The 19,641-nt window shown below is 42.2% G+C and overlaps 1 protein-coding gene and 1 long non-coding RNA gene across 7 annotated transcripts in view; one reads left to right on the forward strand and one right to left on the reverse strand.

Annotated features, from left to right (window-relative positions):
• The window catches only part of LOC103159645, a 63,593-nt gene extending 48,563 nt beyond the window's left edge, over positions 1-15,030 (reverse strand). Inside the window, exon 1 of the long non-coding RNA XR_003485032.2 lies at positions 14,515-15,030. This is a non-coding gene — a long non-coding RNA (uncharacterized LOC103159645). The remainder of the gene's footprint in view (positions 1-14,514) is intronic.
• A 72-nt stretch (positions 15,031-15,102) lies between these two features.
• Positions 15,103-19,641, forward strand: part of Uspl1 (ubiquitin specific peptidase like 1) — a 30,161-nt gene continuing 25,622 nt past the window's right edge. For 2 of the 6 annotated variants that reach the window (XM_027413718.2, XM_027413722.2), the window contains exons 1-3: positions 15,118-15,244; positions 18,147-18,312; positions 18,821-18,949. In XM_027413718.2, coding sequence (XP_027269519.1) covers positions 18,217-18,312; positions 18,821-18,949 — 225 coding nt within the window. In that variant the 5' untranslated portion in view covers positions 15,118-15,244; positions 18,147-18,216. Of the gene's footprint in view, positions 15,245-15,397; positions 15,721-18,146; positions 18,313-18,820; positions 18,950-19,641 lie in introns of those variants that run through there. The other 4 variants (XM_027413721.2, XM_027413719.2, XM_035443180.1 and 1 more) reach the window with 4 other exon arrangements.

Below are 19,641 nucleotides of genomic sequence, written 5' to 3' on the forward strand. Positions count from 1 at the left end.
AGAACATTTAGAAGAAATTCTAATCTAATTGGAAGGAAACAAATCCAAATTCTACTTAAGAGGGATGGAGAGTATGTCCTTGTTCTAAAAAGAGGAACACTGTGGAGACACAGAGGCCCTGGACATAGTGTAGAGAAGTGTAGGTAAGTGACCCCAAGAAGGAGCCTGTGCTAGAAGGAAGATGGCACAAGGGTCATTCTTGGATTTACTGGCAAAGTTAGATAATGAACAGTAAAGGATCAGTATTGAATACTGAAGTTGTCAACCATAACACATCCGAGTGTTTAGGGGTATGAGGGTATAATATATTGAAATTATGCTCAAACGACTTAGAGGAAGTCGTATACATGAACATGGATCTGCAGGTACACACACACATGCATTGAAGGGGTAAGCAAGCGGCGACAGTATTCACAAGCCCAGCCATAAGGCAACTAGCACAAGATTTGGATGACAGGTGGATCTAGGCAGAAGGTATGCAGGGCTCTTTGGGTGTTTTTTTTTTTTTTTTTTCAAACTTGAAAGTTTTATATATATAAAACACAGAAATAAGCAAGTAAAACTTGTTCCATTTTTCCTGGTTCTACTTGACATTTCTGTTAAGACTCATATAAATTTTTGTTTCACTTACATATTTCAAATACTCAAAATTATTTTTAATGGAACTCACTAAAACTACTGAGTTTCCTGGTGCCTCTGTAGATGGGGCCAAAAGAATAAAATTGTTCTTAGGCATCTACATGTACGCACAGCCATGCACACACCTGAACATGTCTTAGGCTAAATGAGTCACTCGAAGTCTTTTTACAGATATAGCCAAAGTTCTTTAAAAACACAAAAGCCATTTGTGGCCCTTGGGACACATAAACACATTTGACTCAGAGCGGATCCCTTGAAACTTAATTAGCCCTCGGGCTCTTTCCTCAGCATTCCTATCCAAAGAACTAACCTAAGCATGCTCCCAAAGGCCAGTAGTTAGCACCAAAGTCTCCAAGTTAGCGACCTTCCCAGCTTTCCTTTAGACTCTCCATTGAGAGGCGTGTCTATGCAAATGACTCTCAGGGGCCCTTAAACCCAGTGCTACTCCTAGACCAACTCTAACATACATGCTTCTTTCACATTTCACAGCGTGATTAGCATCTAGAGATTTAAATTGTCTACCAAGAATTACAGCTCTAAATGGCAGGGTTAAGTACCCAGCAGAAGGGCCTTGGCCAGAGACTAAAAGTTCTAAGGCGAGGATGCAAGTGTGAGGGACACACAGAACACAAAACCCCACTCAACCCAGGAAAGTGGTGAATGAAGAGCATGCCGGGGAGAGAGGAGAGGCGGAGCCTGCTGACAACCCTCACCACAACCTCAGACAGGCCACTCTGGCTCCCGGGGAGAGCTGACTGAGACGGGTCATGGTGAGAACAAGTTGCCAGTCTCCCACAGGGCTGCGACAAAGCATGTTCTAGCCAGAATTTTGGGGTGGTTTGTTGCACTACAGATGGCTACTGCAGTTAGCTAAAGGCCCATTCATACACAAACCCAAATAAAGAGCAAAGAATGAGGGAAAACACTTCCTAACCCTAAAGTTTTTCTCCAAGGACCTCCAACTACGCAAACTAATTTTCCTACAGCGTAAAACCTAAAATAGCTGTAGGACATAGCTGAGTAGACATAGCCAGAAGCTTCATTTGTCTGGTATAATCAACAATTTAATAATCCCTAGACTACTGTAAGTTTGAGGCCTGCCTGGTCTGCAAGAGCTAGTTCCAGGATAGCCTTCAAAGCCACAGAGAAACCCTGTCTCGAAAAACAAAAACAAACAAACAAAATCCCTAGACTAGCATAATGAAGTCCTAAAGTACAGGTGACCAAGTGACTTCATATCATGTGGTCTCTCTCTTAAATTTATTTTTATTTTATGTGTATGAGTATTTTGCCTACATGTATGTATATGTGTGCCTGGTGCCAATGGAGGCCAGAAAAGGGTGTTGGGACTTCTGGAACTGGAGTTATATGTGGTTGTGGGTCACCATGTAGGTACTGGGAAATGAACCCAGATTGTCTGCAAGAGCAAGCAGTGATCCAAACTGTTGAGCCACCTCTCCAGCCCTCTTGTGAGTTCTTTTTGTTTTGTTTTGTTTTTGTTTTTGTTTTTTTTTGGTTTTTCGAGACAGGGTTTCTCTGTGTAGCTTTGGAGCCTATCCTGGCAATAACTCTGGAGACCAGGCTGACCTCGAACTCACAGAGATCCGCCTGCCTCTGCCTCCTGAGTGCTGGGATTAAAGGCGTGTGCCACCAACGCCCATCCCTCTTGTGAGTTCTTGCCACAGAGAAACACACCAGAAGGTTCCTATCTTCTTAAGTTTTCCATACATTTCTTTCTTGTACCTGCCTAGCAGATGGAATCTCAAGGCTTTTCTTTCAGTTCTGACATGCAGAATGTTCTCTTCTTTCTGCTCCTTAAATGGGTGTTCTCAAATCTGAACTGCTGTCCATATGCCTGTCCTGTCACAGCAGCCTGAAGGAGACTTTCCTCCTAGGACATGCCAGTCAGTCAGTTCCAAAGCAAATCTACCGTGTGCTCTTTTCTGCCCTTTCTCTCCTTTTACACTATCAGACTAATTACGTCCAGGCATCCTCTCCTCTGGGAGATTCTACAGAATCTTGGAGATGGGTGCTAAGTTTTTCTTGATATTCTCTGACTGGGTTAGGAATCATTGTAAGTCACTTAGAAACTACATGTATTACAACTGTACATCTCACCTTAACATTCAGTAAAACTCTTCAACATGAGAAGTAAAAGATGATACAGGGAGAAAAATAAAGCATAGGATGGCTTATCAGTGTCCACCTAGAGGAAGGGGATTGGCACAAAAAGACTGCTGTCAGACTGTGTGTGTGTGTGTGTGTGTGTGTGTGTGTGTGTGTGTGCGTGCGTGCGTGCGCGCGCGCGCGCGCGCGCGCTGTGTATTGGTGAGGAAAGTATCTGTAGGCAGTACAGATTGATCCTACCTAATGAGCTAGTAAGTCACAGGAATGTTCTAGACCTGCTTTGTTTTGTATGACATACCCATTGTTGGGCTAAGGATAAAGGAAAGGCAAGGAAAGAACCTTGGAGGACATGAAGAGAGCACTATATATGTATCTCAGTGGTCTGCAACTGGGGGCACCTTTGTCTTCAAAGAACATGTCAGTAGTGTCATAACTGTAGGGGTGAGCTGCCCCTTGCACCCAGTGTGTGGGGGCAAAGGATGCTACTCAACATACTACTACACACTACAAAGGATGGGCCCTGCCCACATTACTAGCCCTAATGCCAGCAGAACTGAAACTGAGAAACTCTGCTCTAATGCGTGATGGGATGGAGGAGAGACTGACAGTGGTGGGCTGGAGGACATGGCTACAGCTCAGGGGATGAGCTTGCTAGCATGAACAAGGCCCTGGGTTCAAGCTTCGACAAAGGAACAGGAGGAAAAGGAAGAGGAGGAAGCCATGGTACAGTACAGATGTGTTTGCTTTGGGATGGATTTTTAAAAGGCAGAGCACATTTGCTGAGGGGGTGTCACATGAGCAACAAGGGAGACAGAGAAGTTAAAGTTGGCTGGAGGTTTCTCACTTGAGCAGTTAGGAGAATGAGGTCCACCACAATGGAGAGTGCTGGGTAGGGAGCAGTGCTTTGCTTGAGGGATGGGGCTCACAGGCCTGACACTGTTTCAGGCACGTAACTTATGAGATGTCAACTTACCATGAAGTGAAACTATCAGGTAGGTAGATAGACAGGCAAGGGAGTCTGAAGGATTTCAGTGGAGACATGAGCTTGAGTCTTAGCATCTATTTCAAAGTTTTTACTCATTATTGTTTTGTTTTTCAAGACAGGGTTTCTCTGTGTAGCCCTGACTGTCCTAGGACTCATTCTGTAGTCCAGGCTGGCCTCAAACTCAGAGATCCACCCGCTTCTGCCTCCCAAGTGCTGGGACTACAGGCATGAGTCATGCCACCCTGCCCATGCCAAATATGTATTTAAAACTTTAGGGCAGAATAAAATTCTTCATGGAAGCTCAGAATCCATCTCAGTCCTGAGGCATGCCTATGTTTGAGGAGGAGAACCAGCAAAGACAGAAGGAAAGAGAAGCTGAGAAGTAGGAGAAGGGAGTACACAAGGAATCACACTAATGCTGCTCAGAGATCAAGGGAAACCAGGACTGGGAAACCACCATCAGACCCAGCAATGGGGAGGCCAAAGTTGATGTGGAAATGGCTGTCCTGGCAAGGAGGCGGGGCTAAAAGCCTAACTGAATGGATCCAAAACACATGACAGCAGGAGGGAAACACAGTGACCCTATGTAATGGCATTTTATCTTGAGGCTTTTTTTGTAAAGTCACAAAACAATCTTTTTTATTTCGTCTCCCTTATTTTTAGTATATCCAGTCATACAGAAAAGCTTAAAGAACAGCATAACTCCCTTTACGGATGTCTGGTGTTTAATGGTATGTCTTATTTGTGGTACCTGTATGTACTTAGATACATGTATACACCACTGAAGGTAACTTTTCCTCTAAGCACACTTTGGTCATTCTAAATGTAGTCCACTGTTATGCAGTCACCATCTATGAAAATTAAAAATATATTTTGTGTTATATTCTGTAACTGGGCATATTCAAGTTTTCCTAACATGTTTTGCAGGGGTGAAATCAAGGTCCTCACAGTGCATTTGTCTATCACATTTCTTTCTTTGGTCTCTTTCTTATACAATGGAATTTGACCAATTCTTTGTTACACAATTGAACTGATTCTACTCTGGAAAAGAGTTTTTGAAAGCAGTGATAGATTTACTGCTTTTGGCACAATATTCTTTTTTTTAAAAAAAAAAATTGTGAGACAGGGTTTCTCCGACAGCTCAGGCTGTCCTGGAACTCCATCTGTAGACCAGGCTGACCTTGAATTCACAGAGATCCGCCTGCCTCTGCCTCCCAGGCACTGGGATCAAAGGTGTGCACCACTACCACTGCCCAGCTATTGGCATAATATTCTAAAGTTATCATTTCCCAACTTTTCTGTATCAATTCACTCTTTTGTTTTCAGAAAAACTTACTGTTTTCTTTTTTAATTGCTTTTTTTTTTTAAAATGCAACCACTCTAGAGTAGCTCAGAAGACTACAGTGAGAAAATCCCAGAGCTTATGTGCTCTGCATTCACAAAATGTGCTACTACTACCTCTCAGTTACCGTAAGGACTCTAAGAGATGTCATCTTAAAGCCAATCAGTGCGAACCAAGCATCATGTTATTGATTAATCACAACAAATCCCACTTAGAAAGTAAAATGAATTTCCTAAAATTTCTTTCCTGATTAGCAAACTAGTCCCTCCTAATCCTTGAGGCTGAATGCTGCTGTCAGAACTGCCTACGTGCCTGGAAATTACCATACTCAAGCGGGCTAAGTCTGTGCTGTCGTGCAATGTGCACTCCGCTGTGCAGTGAGCACTGTGTACAGACGAAATACGCTGACCACATTAAGTATCCGAGTTTCTATTACGGCTCATTCATAGTCCTGTCCTTCAAGCTAAGCCTTGGTCTAGTGACCCTCTACCTCAGTCTGCAGAGTGCTGGGAGTACAGGCCACACTCAGCCTCTGAAAGCAATTAAAAATGTCAACGGAATCAGCAATGCTTATGGTCACAAGAACATCATGCCACTGTCAGTTGCTCTTAGGCTACAAAAATGGAGGGCAAATGGATGTTTCAAGTTTCTTCTCACATTATAATTAGTTTCCTTTTCTTTTCTTTTTTTGCTTTATTACAAAAGTTAAAATTACTCAGGATGCTGTATGAAATTAAGTTATTTTCCTATCTATTTTATTTCACTTCCGTGGACTTCTTTAATGGTCTGGCGTTCACATTTTAATCAAACCACTGACCCTTAGAGTGACTGTTTCCAATTCCTTTGGGCCTAAGGACAATTTGAATTAGGTAAAGGACCTCCATCAGCCAGCTACATCCACCTACCGCATTCTGATCACTACTGAAAAAAAAACGACAAGAACAAGACCCTTACCTGAATAAACAAGAACACAGGACTCAAACTTTATAAGGAACTTCTCAGGAAGGCCATTATTATTAATTTGTACTAAAACAAATATTGTAGTTATCCTTACCTTATCATCAGCCTGCCTACAGATCACCTGAATTTTTACCCTTGTCTAGAAGACCATGCAAACTGAGTAGACCTTGATCGTGTATATGCTACAGATTTAGACACTCAGCTAGAGAGCAAGGGGGATGTTCTGTAGACAGGCACTGCCAACTCGCTTCTCAGCTATACTACTACATGTAATATATACAAAATGCAATTATTTCAGGAGACTGCCATTAATATTTTAATAACCTTATGAGATATTAAGCAGGATAGAATTACTTGCTCTGTCAAGTACAAAACATGCTATATAATTGTGGCTACCAGCCCACAGTGAATCCTGCCTCCTGGTAGTCATACCTTTTAGAGGTCCCTCCCACACTCTAGCAGGGAAGGGTGGTGCAATTTACAGAATATAGCATGGGATCATGTGTCACTTTTGAAGTGAGGTGACAAAAGGAACAGTGGTTTCTGCCTCTCAGAGCTCTTGCTCTCTAGAGGGAACCAAGGTGCCATGTTGAGAGGACACAAAAGTAGCCTTCTGCTGTCTAGACCCACATGACTGAACCAGAACCATCCAGCTAAACCACTTCCAGATGCCTAACTATCAGAAACTAAGTAAATTAATCAATGTCTTTGCTTTAGGCTAACTGGGAGTAATTTGCTATATGGCAGAGGATAATATTATAACATGCTTCACTTAACTCAAGTTGTATAACTTAAAAAAATGAGTTAAATTTTATTTTATGGGTATTTTGTCTTCATGTTGGTGCATGTAATCTGTGCACCATTTGCATGTAGTGCCTGCAGAGGCCTAGAAAAGGGTGTCGGATTCTTTGGAACTGGAGTTGCAAATGATTGTGATCAGCCACCAAGGTGCTGGGAACTGAGCCCAGGTCTTCTGCAAGATCAGTCACTGCCCTTAACTACCGAGCCATTTCTCCAGCCAACTTTCTAACTCTTAATGTATATATTTTAAAAATCAAAGCATCCTGATGTAATACCTTAAAAAAGTCATCAGGAATAGCAAGGAGGGAGGAATGGTTTCTCATGCTGTATAGTAAGTATAGCTATGACTGACCACAAATGAATATCCTAACAGCTAGCAGGGAGGATGCTCAGAAACACGTCTGAGGTAATAGTCACAATGCCTTGACTGATCTCTACATGTATTAGAATGGGACACTGCACTGTGTAGACACAGCTGCAGAGGCAGGAAAAGCCTTTCATACTGCGCATGTTAATACTCATGCTAACCTGAACATTCTCACTAACCTTTTCCAGGGTAGAAGGGTGAACTAACTGATGGCAAGTTTGGGAGAAGGAATTCAGCAGCTCAGCTCCTCACTGATTTTCTTGGGTCTAGAAGACTAAAGGAGTCATTTGCTGAGGGCTGTTCTCTGCCACCCTGGAAGTGTAGGGGATAAGCCATGTTCTTGGAGCCCTCTTGAGAAGACTGAAACGTGCCTGTTTCTGAAATGTGGTGCCAAGCAGCTCACTGCTGCTGCAAACCTCAGTCACATTTTCCAAACAGCATTTCCCCCCTTGTGTGTGAGTGTGTTTGTGTGGGATCAACTTACATTTCAGATTTCATCTTATCTAACACAACTGGATCCAAAGAAAACAGGGAAGCAGTCTTACCAGCTTCTAAATAAGTATTTCCCATCCCATGGAATTTTCAGTATCTCTGAGGTAAACTCAAAACACCTGAAGGGCTGGCTATACAATGAGACTCACACAACAAACAGTAAGAACATTTTATTAACAGATATGTGGGAAACCATGGCTATTAGCAAGCATTAGAAAATATGGAAGAGAAAATAAATGCTCAGACCCCATCCAAACCCTGAGGTCAGAAGGACCAGGCAATTACAGTTTTAACACGTCCCCAAATATAAAGCTTCCCCAGTTAGTTGAGGACCCATTCACTGTACCTGGGCAAGGGCATCCACACGAGCAAGAGACTGAGCAGACCTAGCAGAGGACAGCTCAATGATGGACCTAGAGCAATCCTTAAAGGGCCTGTAGGATGAAGAGGACTAGGAAAGACTGCCATGTGCCCGGGGCTTACTAATTGCTAGCCGCTACTTTACTATTACCTTATTTAAGATAATTTTATTTCTTATATGGGAAACTGGGGCTCAGAGATGTGAAATAATTTTCCTGAGGTCACAAAACTAGTTAAATGACAGAACTGGGATTAGCAATTATTTTCATTTTCTAGATGAAATTGGGCCTTGGAGAAGTTAAATATTTGATCTGGAGTTAAGTGCTGCAGATGAAATCAGGGCTGTGGATCTGTAGCCGACATCTACCTGGCCCTCTCTTATTCTAAGAGTGAGAGAAGGTCCACATTGCTTAGGAAAACAGAGGTAGGACAGAAACTGGAGTGTATCACTGAAAAGCAGGCCAGATTCTTTCTTTCTTTTTTCTTCTTTCTTTCTGAGGCAGGGTCTCTTTGGGTACCCCTGGCTCTTCTGGAACTCACTCTGCAGACCAGGCTGGCCTAGAACTCACAGAGATTCACCTGCCTCTACCTCCCAAATGCTAAGGTTAAAGATGTGCACCACCACTGCCTGGCCAGATTTAAAACTTAGATTTTTTTTTTCCTTTGGCCTTCTTTCCAGCAGACAAAGCCCAGATTTCCACTGTTTTGAGAATCACAAAGTAAAGATTATCAATGACATAAAATTACTTTTTGGTTTTTAGGGACAGGGTTTCTCTGTAAGTTTGGAGGTTGTCTTGGAACTCTCATTGAAGACCAGGCTGGTCTCGAACTCACAGAGATCTGCCTGTCTCTTCTTCTCGAGTGCTGGGATTAAAGGTGTGTGCCACCAACACCTGGTTTTTTAAAAATTACTTCCTAACAACAAAAAAAGACCATTTCTGCCATTCCAGTTGTTTTAATTCATTTATTACTAGCCCCCAAATTACAGTTAGAATCCATTCATAGGCCTGAACTATGATTTGCTACTTGTTGTCTTATTACAACCTAGTCAAAACAGTAAGTTTAAATTTTATTTATTCATTTATTTTTACTTAATTATTAATTATTATTACGTGTTTTTCTGTTTTAAATTTCATGGCTAAACCAAATGATGGCATGAACTCCTGGAAAGTAAGTAGACTATCTATTTCTAAATAGCCCTTAATTCAGTCCAGTACTTCTGATTGATAAATTCATCCTGAAGTGACAACTATGTCCCAATTAGGAAGTGTTTCTCTATGAGTTTAATTTCTTTTAATGTGGAGAACTCTTGATTGCTAATCAGCATGCTTCGTGATTACTTTCAATAAGTACTTGTAGAATGCTGTTTTTGTACTGGAAGTGTGTGCAGCTCATTTCTGAACCCCGGGCTGGTCTAGTCAAGGAAGAGCAAAGTTATCTATCTACACTGAGCCTTCTCAGTCCTCCTGCGACCAGAGCGACATGCTCAGTTCAGCTACTGGGGTGGACAACAGAATGAAAAAAAAAAAAAAAAAAAAAAAAAAAAAAAAAGCCCTGGATGGAGACAGGAAGACGCCAGCTCTAGTCTTGGGTCTGACCGGTCCAATGCACAACTCAGGTCAACGGTTTCCTTCTGGACTTAGTTTTCTGTCATTAAGCAGGACTACTCAGGAGAGGTAGCTCAACGGCTAAGAGAACATACTGCTCTGGCAGAAGACCACGGTTCAGTTCCTAGCACCCACATGAGGAGCCGGCTTACAACCTCCTGTAACTCCAGCTCTTGGGAGTCCAAAACCTTCAAATCCTCAGGCTCTGCACTCTCAGGCATTCCCCCCACACACACACAATTAAAACATAGAAAAAAAAACCTTTAATAAAATGGCAATACAAAGAAGATGCATTTTAAATCCAACCACATGTATGGAGCAAAACTGTTAGAAGAAAAATTAAGTTTAAGCAGCATTTGATGAGCATGGGCTTGAAAGGTGGTCTGCCACCAACTCCTGGCCATCCACTACTAACTGCCTTACCGTCAATCTTGCTGCACTGCAGGACTGCAATGTTTAAAAGTATGTTAAATTTGTCTGTTTGGGTCAAGGCCCCTGACCACAGTCCACCCCCTTTCTTCCTCTGGTTTCGAATGAAGAAGTCACTCGGGTGATGTGATTAATCTATTTTGTTTACTTTAGAACCGGGTAGGATGTTAGCACCACTATCCAACTCCATGACCCTGGCACAGGGATACATACACCAAAGCAGACAGAAGTCAGCCGTGCTACTATTTAGGGCACAGATAGATTCATGGATATGGGAGATGATGAATATGTTAAAATTACAATGCTTTAAAATTTTTATCCTATTTTAATTTATTGAGAGAGTGAGAGAGTGAGAGGGAGAGAGGGAGGGAGGGGGAGAGAGAGAGAAAGAGAGAGAGAGAGAGAGAGAGAGAGTACACATGCTACAGCACACTGTGGAGGTCAGAGGACAACTTTTGAGAGACCCTTGTCCTTGTCTCTTTCCACTATGTGTGTCCCATGGACTGAACTCAGGACATCAGGTTTAGTGGCAAGTCTCTTTATTCGATGAGCCGCCTTGATGACCCTATTCAATCCCATCAACTTAATGGGATTTAAAATAGCTCTTTACTCCTTGACTGCACACCCAATGTGACCTACAGCTTCAAGTTCCTGCTGCAGCAGCTTCCCCACTAGATGCACTAACCCTAAACTGTGAGCCAAAGTAAACCCTTTCTTCCTCAAGTTGCTATTATCAGGGTGTTTTATTACATTGACAAGAAAAGCAACCAAAACAGGATCTGAAAGAAACTTATCCCAGAATGGAAGAGGACTGGCACAATAGAAAACTACGTCTAAGACAAATGAAAATACAAGGTAAACAGCAGCATATTATGCAACACTTATGTTGGGGGGTGAAACATATCCTAATAGTACTTACTTGCTTATATATGTATACATCTGCCCCCTCAGCTTTTACTGATCTTAGACAGGGAACTGGGTGACTGACACACAGATGTAGCCTGAAGATTTTTATTGTGTGAAGTCTACTACTCAATTTAAACAATAAACTTTGACCAACAAGGCAGCAGTGTGAGACCAGCTGGATCTCCTTAGTGGAAAACATTTTACAAAGTAGGTGGTAGTCCCAAGAGTACATATCTGCAGGTAACGTTAGAACTGTAAGGTAGTTTCCTCAAGCTATTTATGTGCTCCAAACTTTTCATTGCATAGATGTGTAAATTCAGGGCACCAAAATCAACTTGCATAAAGTACACAGTGAAGGAGATGGAATTAACACATAAGATACCCAGTATCTACTCTGTGACTCCATTATTTTATTTGCTCATTTGGGGAAAAGAGAAACAGGTACATGTGGGCACATTATGAGATATCAAGGTCTACCTAAAAGTTTTTTTTTTTTAAAGATTTATTTATTTATCACATATACAGTGTTCTGCCTATGTGCCAGAAGAGGGCACCATATTGAATTGTAGACGGTTGTGAGCTACCATGTGGTTGCTGGGAACTGAACTCAGGACCCCTGGAAGAGCAGTCAGAGCTCTTAACCTCTGAGCCATCTCTCCATCCCTACCAAAAAGTTTTTAAAGTACAAAACACCTTGGGACAACTAATGTAATGTTTGGATCAATATATGGCTACACTGACAAAAAGCTTTGCATATCCCAGAAATTGTACGAGAGTAGCATGTTCCCATTTAACTCTTCTGAACTGAGAATAAATAGACTCAAATTAATTTTTTGCTTTATTTAATTTAATTTTTTTTTTTTGAGACTGGGTTTCATTGCATAGTCCTGGCCATCCTGGAACTCACTCTGTAGACCAGGTTAGCCTCAAACTCACAGAGCTCTGCCTGCCTTTGCTTCCCAAGTGCTGGGATCAAAGGCGTGCGCCACCATCGCCTAGCTCCAATTAATTTTTTAAACAAATGCCTTGCATAAGAAGACATGTCAAATATAAATACGGGCTCATAATTCTTTAACTAAAATCTAAGAGTTGGGAATTTAAAAAGTTACAGTGGGTCCTGGTAGTACAGGAGGACTATCTCAGTGACTTAGGAGACTTGAGGCATGAGCATCACAGGTTCAAGGTCTGCTTGAACTAGAATGAGTTCAAGGCTAGCCAGGGCAACTTTGTGAAACCCTATCTCAAAAAAAAAAAAAAGAAAAAAAAAAGAAAAAAAGAATGAATGGAGAAGTAGCAGTAGTCTTGGAATACTGCTGAGAGGTAAAGTACTTGCCCAGCACCATCTGAGGCCCTGGGTTCATTTCCCAGCACTAGTAAAACAAGAAAAAAAAAAAAAAAAAAAACCATTACAAATACACAAACCATTATAGAAAACATCACATGCCAGTGACCAAGAGCAACACACAGCAATCAAACTTACTAATGTTGTGATTAACATAATACAACATAGGATAAAGCCTATACACTCCATTGGGTATGCATCTTTTTTTTTTTTTAAAACTGCCAAACAACTTTTGGTTTTCCTAGCTTTCTGAAAATAAGATTTAGAAAAGGGATTACAGACTGTTTTCATTGGGCACTTCTGGAAAATTCCTTTGCCTGGGTGATTGCTGAAGCATGTGTCTGTCATAAGTGAACAAGTGGACAGATGTCACTGCTAGGTATCTCCCTTTCTCTCTGACCTATTTATTTATTTATTTATTTCCAAGATAGGGTTTCCCTGTGTAGCTTTGTAGATCAGGCTGGCCTTGAAATCACAGAGATCTGCCTGCCTCTGCTTCCCAAGTGCTGGTATTAAAGGGTGGGCTCCAGCCCCCATCACCCAACCCCCGCCTTAGTTTTTGAGAAAGGGTCTCTAACTGAATCCGGGGCTCACAGACTCAGCTAGTCTGAATGGCCAAGGAGGCCCTGGGATCCACATGTCTGCCCCCTTCCCAGTCTGGGACAATAGGTCCACACACCTGGGTCAGGCTTTTTATGTAAGTGCTGGGGATCCAATTCAGGCCCTAATTATTGCAAGGAAGTAACCTACTCACTAATTTTTTAATGAGACCAGAATAAACAATCCTAACAGGTAAGATTTTGGCTTTGACAAGGTCTCAAATCTGTTACGGACTCGCTTGTTATAAGCCTCCAACCCAAGGTCCTTCTGCCTTCACCTCTGAGTGCATTCCAGGGATTACAGAGATGTTCCACCATATCTAGCTCATTTATATGGGGCTAAGGGTTTGTTTTCAATTAAGGAATACAACATATAAGAGTATAAGAGCTCACAAAATTATTTAAAGGGCATAAAAGCTTCCTTACTGAATTCGAGTTCTAAGTGGAAAGAGATAAATTTTAACCTACTGGAGGCAACTATGCTCTCTTTGGGACCAGTATACCTAAAAATGGGCATTTTGAATACACCAGTAGGGTCTACTAGCCTCTGGCATAAATAGGGCAGTTTCTTTTCTCCACTTCCCACCTCCATTTTGTTGTTACTGTCAATTTTTTTTTCTGAACAACAACAAAAAATACTCTTAAATAGAATTTTCATTAAAGGCTACAATAATCAATTTTTATTTTAATTATGATTATAATCGTTTGGGGATGTTGCTTTACATCTCAAAAGCTGGGTTACATTTTAACTGAACCAATTATTACATTGTTCAATTCATGAGTTGACATTCAGCAAGTGTTTATGGAGGGTGAGTAAGTCTACTCCATTCTAAAAATGGAAATAACATGTTGAACAAGAAATAATCCTGTTAATCTTGGCTACTATTTCAGTTAAAAATACTTTCTCAAAATTTCATAATCCATATAAAAAGAAATCTTAACTAGTTCAATCTTACAACAAATACACCAGTACATTATGTAGTGCAAATGCAAACGCAAAAAAAAAAAAAAAAAAAAAGCAAAACCTAACCAGTTTATTTTTGTCTTGAGGGAGAAAAAAAACCCTAACAGTCTCTGTTGGACGGATCAGCGATTTGCATTCCTAAGTACCACAAACTGAAATTCTTTTATTGAATAATTTCTTTCTCCAGCGTACTTGTCCCCCCCCCCCCCAATAGCACGCTATCAGCATTCTGCCAGAACACAGTCCTTTAAGGCCACTTAGGAAACCCCACAGAACCGCAGTCCAAAATGCCAGTCATGATTCCTGTAAGAAAGGGTCCGAAAATCCAAATCGTTGTCCCAGGCCACGGAAACGATCGACCCAAAGGACTCCAAGGAATAGGATGTCCTCAAGAACGCATTCAGTGCGGACGTCCCTCACACCACATGACCTTCCTGCGAAGGCAGTTCTAAAAACTTAGCAACTCGAGAACTCCCCTCCTCTCAAGTTAGAGGAGGCAGGGCCGCTGAGATGCGCAGGTCGGCTGCTCGGTGCCACCCCGGGTCAAGGCTAACCACGTACGGCCCTGTGCTTGTCTTTCGCTACTCCCCTTACCGTGAGCAGATCTGAGAGGGAAGCAAGGAAAAGCCCCTGGCCTCCGAGGAGGGGTTTAGGGAAGGGAGGGGCAGCTCCGTGTGTGGTGACCCTTTGTGAACACGTACGGTGGCGCCGCGGCCGGGAGAACGAACTATGGGAAGCGGCCGCCATGATGGCTGGCCAGTGGGGACCACACGCAGGTCACTGGGCCTGCGCGCACGCCGCCGCCGGGCGACCACTCCTTCCTCAGCCGCGTAATCCCTCCGCTCAGGGCCGCGCACTAATTTTAATCACGCTCCGCCCCCTGGCCGCTGGCGTCACCTCCGTCACTCGGGCGCTTTCCAGCAGCTTCCAGAACCGTCCCCTCCTCCTCTCCCCTCAGTCACACTTAGCGGGCTCTGCAGCTATGGGTCCCGCCCCTCCTGGCGCCGCAGTTCCGACTGCGCCTGCGCCTGAAGGGAAGACAAACCACGCCTCTGCGGAGCCTTGCCGGAAGTGTTCTCGTCTTCTCCTTCCCCTGCCCTACCCGCGTGCTTTCAAGCGGCGCGCTCTTCAGGAAGGTGATACGGGGGGAGGCTCTTGGGCTGCGGACGCCCAAGCGGAAGTTGTTTTCCTAGCGGAGACGGCGGTGGGGGTGGAGTCGTCCGAGGGGAACGTGGGTTGAACGTTACGGGTAGATGGTGTGGAGCTCAAGCTGGAACAGGAGTTCGGACCGATTCTACACGAAGAAGGGCTGTACTTCGGGCCGGTAAGGGAGAGAGAGTAATTGTCTCTGGAAGTAGAAATTGGGCCGGCTGGAGTGCTCGGGGTGGGTCGTTGGCATGGTGAAAGGCTGGGCTGGGCACAAGGTTTAGGTGGGAAGGATGGAGGTGCCGACTGGGATCAGGGTCCGTTTGGGCTTAAAGAGGTAAACGCTGAATAGAAACCAGAGTTTGTGTCCGCCCCACGAAAAGCGTGGAGATGGGCAGGGTAACGGAACGCCGCGCCTCCTGGGCTTCCCTGGTTGGCTTTGGAAGCTCACGTCGCGTGGCCCTTTCCGTCTCAAATTCGGGAAGCTGGGTTGGGTACCAAGCGAACTGGACTCTGAAAGCCAACCCCTTGCCTCGGATTTAAGTCTGTTGGCCTTGCCTTGCACAGCTCGTTAGCCTAGCCGGGAGGTAAAGCACCGACGGATACAAGGCCCTTCTTCGAGAACCTATTACAGGTTTCCACATTACACATGCAGTGAGTGAAATTTAATTAATCACGTCCCTCTCGTGATTGCTTGCTAACTGGATCCGTTCTAGGCTGATTACTCCCGTTAGGGTCTCTGGAATGCCCATGGCTTACCGACGTTGAAGGGAGCTGGGTGTGAGAGGGAAAGTGCTGGGGATGAAGGCTGGGAAACGTGGTTGGTCTCCACCTTGTAACAAGCTCACAGAAGGTGCACTTGTCTGTTTCCCTCATCATGAAATAGCATCACATGATAACTAACTTAGGTGTTAGCATGGCTTCATTTACTTCTTAGAACAAATTTAGGTTGTATTGAGCTTTGGATTAAGTAGGTGATTTGAAGCTGAACTGTCTTTTTGACAGTGGTATCAATGGAAAGAGAGACGGGTTCAAACATTTCCAAGGCACCATCCACTGTGCATCCATGAGAAAGATGGGAGTAGCAGAGTCAAACTTTTCTTTGGAAGCCCAAAGATGCCAAATTTAAGCACCATACAGGGAGGGTCAGGATACTTTTGAAGAAAAGATAATGAAGATAGTTGTCATGGGACAATTGAGGTGTAAGAACCACCCCAGGATTTTGTATATAAGATGGAGTTAAAGACCTGGAATGCCACAGGGCGGTGGGGGCACAGGCCTTTAAGCCCAGCACTCGGAAGGCAGAGGCAGGCCGATCTCTGTGAGTTCATCACCAGCCTGGTCTACAAGAGCTAGTTCCAGAACAGCCTTCAAAGCCACAGAGAAACCCTGTCTTGAAAAAACAATAAACAAACAAATAAATAAAGATCTGGAAAGCCTACTTCTGGAATTTTAAACATGAATATTCTTTGGCAGAAAAAGAGTGTCTTAATATTGTTTGGTGTTTCTACCACTATCTTGCTTGAGATCCATGTGCTGGAATTAAAGGCTTAAAGGCATGTACCACCATGTTGGGATGTGCCGTGCCTTCCTGTTGAAATAGTGGATGATAGGATCAGGAGAGCAGGTTTGAAGGATTCTCATTTCTACTTCTATATTGAGAAAGAACCATTCCAAACAGTTTCCTAGACCTTCAGGTAGATAAAAAGTTTCATGAACAATTTATTGAGGAGCCTGCAGGTTTCTCTTCTGAGAGTTAATGCAGACTGACAGAAGGTGCACTTGTCTGTTTCCCTCATCATGAAATAGCATCACATGATAACTGTAACTTAGATGTTAGCATGGCTTCATTTACTTCTTAGAACAAATTTAGGTACATAGCATAGGCTATGTATCACTCTGAATCATTGGGGTTGGCTTTCCTATGTCCTGTAATTCCTTTTTTTTTTTTTTTTTTGTGAATAGGTTATGAGTAGAACCAGCTAAAGGTTGTGGAAACTGAGACTCAATAATACTGCTCGCTCGACCACCCTCCCTTCCTACTTTCCCTCCCTCCCTCCCTTTCCCCCTCTCCCTCTCCCAAGTATTGTGGTTACAGGTGTGGTCACAGATTTTCACACTGCATGTATATATTTGTGTGGATGTATATATCTTTTTGTTTGTTTGTTTTGAGACAGTTTCTCTGTATGTCCCTATGGTTATCCTAGAACTTGGCTCTGTAGACCATGCAAAATTTAGGTTTTGTCAAGATTTATGCTTGAGGTTTCAACTCTGTGACCAAATGTTAACCTATCTCTGCCTAAAGGTCTTTTAGATCTGGTTTTCTTGTGTTGAGTTGTGTCCTGAATCTTCCAAATGGGGTCAACTCTGTGGCACTATACTAAGTACATGCTTATTACATGTACTATAGATGGACTTAATTTTTGTTCTGATACAGATCATTACAAAGATCATACTATTTTGTTGGTAACGTTTTAAATGTAGTATTCTGCTAGTTATAGTTGCAGGCCTTTAATCCCAGTGCTTAGGAGGCAGAAGCAAGCAGAGTTCAAGGTCAGCCTGGTCTACATACATAGCAAGTTCCAGGCCAGCCAGGGCTACTTAGTGAGACTCTGTCTTCAAACAAAAAAATATTCCCAACTGGTGAAGAGTTAGTGGTTGAGAACTGTAGGAAGACATAAAATGTGTGGTTTGTTTGTTCTTGTTTTGCTAGATCAGTAGGCCTGGAAGGTTCATGTTCTTTTTAATGCTGGCATGGTTGCATCAAACTGTGCATAGACTGAAAAGCTTAGGTTCTCAGACTTTGTTGACTAACTTGCTTAACCAGTCGCTGCCTCTATGAAATTGTAATTTTCTGTATGTAGGAAAATGTACCCTGTGATCACTCTGATTTCTCGTCCATTTGTAAATATCTAAATACATTTAGGGACTTTCAAGACCACAGTTTTAGAATGTTTAGAATGTTTATCTGGGAATTTGCAGCTCTCAAATATATGTAATATCTCTGTCTTATAAAATAGCAAAGCTCTCTTTTTAGAATCAATAGGATTTTTATTTAATTGTTGACTTTTTTTTTCCAGGATTCATTGAAAAATCCTTAGTGATATTGACATGTTCCAAGTGACATAAATTAGCCAATGACTCGGATTGATGGAGTCTCTGAAGATTGGAAATGGTTTGCCACGGGTTGGACCGGGGACTGATATAGGGATATCTTCACTCCCCAAGCTGGGGTACTTGGGAAAAGTTAGTGAACTTATTTTTGGCCTCAGTGCAAAATTGGTTTATTTTCCTCTTGTATTTGAAATTTAAATTATAAATGAAACTTAAATTTTTAAATTTCATTTTATGAATGACATCCTAAAAAGTTATGTCTTCCACGGAAATCTTACAGCAATGGCGAAAGATTATTATAATTTGTTTACCTCTTTGTTGTTGATGTGTGAAAGTAGAAATGCCTAGATCTTAGGCTTTCTATTTGAAAATATGGACAATATGTTACCTTTTCCTTGTGAATGGAGCTAATGCTATTTTTTTAATTCAAAATTTAATATTTAAGAATATAACTGTCTTATTTGGATAATAGTTGTTAAGACTATACATGGTTTCTTTTGTTTGCTGTGTTAAATCTTGCCAGAATACTAGTGGGAAATTGTACATTTTTTTTTTCTGGTTACCTACCCTTTCATTTAACTCTTTTGTAACTTAATAAATTTAGGAATGTCTCTTTTAATTTGTTTTATTTCTCTTTTAGAATTATGATTCAGCTAAAGTTACAACAGATGGGCAATGCCCTGCTTGTAGAGCAAAAGGAAAGCTAAACAACTTAAAAACTTACCAAATTAACTTCCAAGAATCTATCTTTTTGTGTGAGGATCTTCAGGTAAAGTACTAATGTTATATGGTATATAGGTTTCAGCCTTCTGCTTTTTCTTCATTGTTTAAATATTACTCATTTTGCTTTTTCAGAGTATAGGCTTTGAATGCATAGGTAATACAGTTTTTAAATATCTGACAAACAACTTTAAAGAGTTTACTAATTTTCCAGTTGGATTCTTAAGTTATTGTTCCTTGCTATTAATTTTGTGGGGATCCTTATTATGTTTTTACCATATAGTAGTTATTCCTTCCACTCCCCAACCCAAACACACAGGGTCTCACTGTGTAGCTCTGGCTGTCCTTGAACTCACTTCAGGGGACCCAGGTTTTGTTCCTAGCTCTCACATGGTGGGTCAATTCTGTAATTCCAGTTCCTGGGTGCATATATATGCAGGCAAAACACTCATATGTTACCTGACTGACTTTTCTTGCTAGCCTAGTCCCAGAGCTGTGTCAGTACCAAATGAACACACAAATGCTATATTAATTATGAACTGTTGGCCTTTGGCTAAGGTTTCTTATTCTTAATCATTAGCTCATTTGTATAAATCTTAAGTGTTTCTACAAGGTCTTCTCTTACCAGAGAATGGGTCTGGGCCTGTTACTACTCTAGCATCCTACATGGTGACTGACTTCTCTGCAAAGCAGGAAATTTTAAACTGTCCACCTGCATTGGCAGTTTGTCAGTCATTTTTC

Source organism: Cricetulus griseus, chromosome 4 (genome assembly GCF_003668045.3).
Source record: "Cricetulus griseus strain 17A/GY chromosome 4, alternate assembly CriGri-PICRH-1.0, whole genome shotgun sequence".
NCBI lineage: Eukaryota > Metazoa > Chordata > Mammalia > Rodentia > Cricetidae > Cricetulus > Cricetulus griseus.